Raw genomic sequence first — 4180 nt, forward strand, 5'->3', positions numbered from 1 at the left:
CTAGAGAAAATCCATACCGATGAGAATGGGTCGGATATGATGACTAAAATTTTGCCTAAGAAGAAGTATGATATTTGTATGCTTAAGGTAAGCTTGGTGGAGCCTCTCACATAAGGTGGGAGGGGGAGAATTATTGGCCGAGTCCCATCTTATGTGAGGTGGGACCCATCAATTTGAATAAAGAAAAAAAAGAGAGAGAAAAAAGGAAACAAAAAGAGGGAAAAGAGGGGTTAGGGTTTATTATTCTATTAGAGGGTAGATGAGAAAAAAAAAGAGGATAACTGTCTTGGGAGAAGTGCCTGTGGAATCCATCTCAAGAAGGAAGTAAAGATCTTATTTAAAGCATCTCAAGAGGAAGAAGAACCTTGTGCAAACCTACACTCGGTGAGATTGTTTTCATTTTATTATTGGAGCCTAAACTCTTTTTCATATAAACTCTTTGTTTGTGATCCAAGGAAGAGATCCTTGATGTATGTGATCCTCTAGCTTAGCCTAGAGAAGATACTTTATAAGCCTATTATTGTTGATAGTGGAGGTTTGTGGTGGACTTAGGTCCGGTGGTTTTTTCTCCTCATATTAGAGGGTTGTCCACCTTAAAAATTCTTGTCGCTTTCTTGTGGTTTGATTTTTTGGTAGTTCTTACATTGATTAATTATTGTGATATTCTCATTCTACTCACACAAAGATAGAAAAATTTTCATCTAGTGAAGGGGTTTTTCCTAACAGCTTTTTGTATCTTTGCTTGTGTTTTCTTAGCAAGGCTTAATAAGTTCATCAGTTGCATCGTTGCTTGATGAGGATGAGTTAAAGAAGCATTCCTTTATAAGCCACAAAAGATTGATAGTGTGGGAATTCAAAAGCCTGTATGTTTGAGAAGAAGAACAAAAAGGTCTTCTTGAAGGCAAAGGTATGCTTCGCTGGTTTTTTATCCAACTCTTGTTGCATCTGCAATCGGACGTGGGATGCGTGTCATGTTTTTTCACGCATCGCCAAAGTTTCCAGTGTCTTAGAAATATGGTAAAAACATGACAGAAATCATATACATTTCACGCACCACCATTTGATGAATTCATCGAAGTTTACTTTGTTATATATATTTTTGATAGAGGAAATTACACGGCCGCTGGCCTCTTTGAGGTTCGAGGATTTGTCTTGCTAAAGCGCAGCCTGAGACGTGGCTTCTTACCATTGGTCAGTTTGACCCCACCACGCCTCCTAAACCGCTGCCACCAGTGCAGCTTCTTCACCCGAACCCGGCTGGCCGACCTCCCCAACCGGCCCCGGTCGGCCCGGACCGCCTTCTTCTTCCTCGACCTCCACACGTGCCGCACCAGCGCTTCCAGAAACTCGCGAAAGTATCCGTGCTGATGCCGTGCTGGCGCCCTGTCCGCCGCTCGTTCCGCGTGCACCTCCGTCAACAACTTCCCCTGCCCCTCTTCGCTCCTCTGGTGGAGAATCCTCCCAAGATGCTTCCACGGTGACCTGTGATGACGGGCCCCACCTTTTTTAGTATCATCGCCACCGTCCACATGTCCTAGGTGGTGGTGATGGTGATGATGGTGGTGGTGATGGAAGATGATCGCCAGCTTGTCCTTGAATCTTCTCAGCCGTCCATCTTGCTTCTCCGGCTTCCAACCGCGGTCCGGTTTGGCGGGACCCGCTGATACACGAGATGGGCGCATCGCTCGGTGATGACTCAGCCTCCGACGCGGCTCTGGAACCCGCTTGGATGGGCTCCGATCTCGACTCGGCACAGGCGCGTGTCGACTCGGCATCCGACGTGGCACGATCTGGGCCTTGGCGGGGAAGGCAGTAGGTGGGCCCGCTCTCCTAGCAAGCGATACCTCGCTCGCTGACGAGTCGGACTGAGTTGTCATTGTGTCGCTCAGCGACGAGTACACTATAGATTCCCTCCTCGGTATTGGCGGTGGAAGCATTCTTCTATGTGGGCCCACCTGGTATCCTCCCACGTGGCGCACTGAACGCGTGCTAAGCTCCCGGTCCGGTGGGACCCGGTTTACGTGCTCTTTCCGACTCGGACTTCTGCGACGACTCGGTGCCTCCTCAGCTCTAGCGAGAGTGCGCCCGCCGAGTTGTCTAATTACTGGATCCATCTTTAGGGTGGGACTCGCTCCTTTCCTCTTCTCCACTTGGTGAATCCGAGCCGTTCGATCTGACAGGCAGGTCTTTGTTGGCCGTCCGTCCTTTGGACTCACCGTACGACGAGTTGACTCGTGTTGGCTTCCCTTCATCCGAGTCGATTCGGCGTCGGAACGGCGATCGCTGGTCTCAACCCGGCTCCGCTTCTGGCTCATGGTTCTCCGAGTTGGGATGTCAGCCAAGCGGGCCCGACTCGGTGGGCTCTGACTCTGACGTGGCTTTTCTCGTGAGTCGGGTTCCGGCGTACCTCTCATCCCGTGTTCTGCGGATACACGGTTGCTGTTCTTCGCAGCTTTTGACGAACGGTCGATGCTAACTCGATCAGGCTCGCGATGAATCTGACGGTGTTGGCGGGCTCTCCCATCTGGGCCTGCCATCGATCTTTCCGACTCGAGCCGCTTGAGATGGCAATTTGGGCATGCCTTCGACTCTGTTTGCGCTTCCGCCCCTGGAGGGATTCCAAGTTGTGGGCTTTGTGGGCTGGGCGTAGCTTCAACAATTGGCCCGTGGGCTTCGCTCTTTTCGGCATGGTGGCATTTTCGAAGATTATCTGGACATTGGGACACTTTTCTTATACTGTCACGTGCGGGGCTTGATTTGGTCGCCTCATGGGATTTCGCGTTGGACGCGGTGGGGTCGGGCGTGCAGGACACAATCTGCCAAAATGCATGCACGTAAGAGGGAGAAGTCTCCTCATTAAAACCGAAAACACGAAAAAAAAAAAGCGCACATAAATGAAAGAATGTGAAGGGTTTTAAGTCCATGAAATTACCTTAGCTTGAGACTGGAGAGCCCTTTGAGTAGCATCATCAAGCAAGTTTTTCAGCAAAAGTCTACATTTCTCATCCAACTGAAAGATAAAGGGAGACCAGTATGAGGTTAGCACAGTGCCATCAACAAAATCTTTGCACTCTGCGCAACATACTTGGTGATCCAGTGTATCTGTTTCTTCTCTAGGATTTATTTATGTTAAATATCTTCAGAAAAAAAAACACCAAGTGTGGGAGATAGATAGTTAAACTTTATCCAATTCAACATCTTCATAGATTTGGCTTTATATAATTATAGCGATGGTAGTTGATTGGGATGCATGATATCATACTTTTTCACCATGCTTTGATCTTCTTTTAGCACATAATGTATATAAAAAAGTATTAATTTTTTTACATGTATACCCTTGCGATATCGATTTTTATGTGCTTATCCTAACAAATTATTATTTACATTTATACCCCCACAAATTATTTTGTTTTTGTGTGGATATCCTTTATTAGATTTGACTGTGTTAGTAAACTACTATTCTAAATATAAAATGACTTTATTATTTTCTGAATTAATATGCTTTACAAAAATTATCTAAAAAATATATTTTTTTTAGTACAAACTGAATTTTAAATTTTCAAGAAAGTTAACATAAAAAGGTAACAGGGTCAAATGAAACTCAAAATAGGTAATCTTCGGTACCATAAGCCAAAAATCTAACGGGAGGGGCATTTACAAAATCGAAACGAGTTGACGGTCTACATGTAAATAAAATTTTTTGGAAGATACTTGTATAATAAACTATACTGGCAAGGGAATATATGCAAAAATTTAAGAAAAACTAAATTATATATTCTCTATTTCATCCTCCTCATATAAATGATCTCATTCCCGTAATAAAATCTGGGTGGGCTCCTTTGCCCCTCTTCTTTAAAAATAATAATAGTAGTAATAATAATAATAGTCATAATTTGAGGTCTAAGTATTTCTCATCTAGATTTGAAGGGATGCACCAGTACTAGTGTTCTCTTTATTATTTTTGTAGGTATGTTTTGTCATGGTGCATGTATCTGCTAATATGTTGCACCATAAGTGCATAGTTTGATGGACGAGAATGTAAGAATTATCAGCAATTTACCAAGCAATAGGTAAACCAAAATTTATAATCACTGGTATCTGTTACTTTTATTGGCATGCAGTACTTTTTTTTCTGGTCGTTAGTTAACAGGTAAACGGTGCAATTATTTCCTATATTCTA

General features: G+C 44.2%; 1 protein-coding gene across 1 annotated transcript; it reads right to left on the bottom strand.

Moving 5' to 3' along the window:
* Positions 1-436: 436 nt before the first annotated feature.
* On the bottom strand, positions 437-3342 carry LOC103724217 (serine/arginine repetitive matrix protein 1). Its single transcript, XM_026800414.2, has one exon. The coding sequence runs from the start codon at positions 2922-2924 to the stop codon at positions 1113-1115; it is 1812 nt and encodes a 603-aa protein (XP_026656215.2). The 5' UTR covers positions 2925-3342; the 3' UTR covers positions 437-1112.
* Between the last annotated feature and the right edge of the window lie 838 nt (positions 3343-4180).

The sequence above is a fragment of the Phoenix dactylifera genome, chromosome 2, assembly GCF_009389715.1.
Source record: "Phoenix dactylifera cultivar Barhee BC4 chromosome 2, palm_55x_up_171113_PBpolish2nd_filt_p, whole genome shotgun sequence".
NCBI lineage: Eukaryota > Viridiplantae > Streptophyta > Magnoliopsida > Arecales > Arecaceae > Phoenix > Phoenix dactylifera.

Excerpts from the sequence above, each read along its gene's own strand:
- LOC103724217 (XM_026800414.2), bottom strand. The coding sequence starts at position 2,924 with ATGGACTTAAAACCCTTCACATTCTTTCATTTATGTGCGCTTTTTTTT.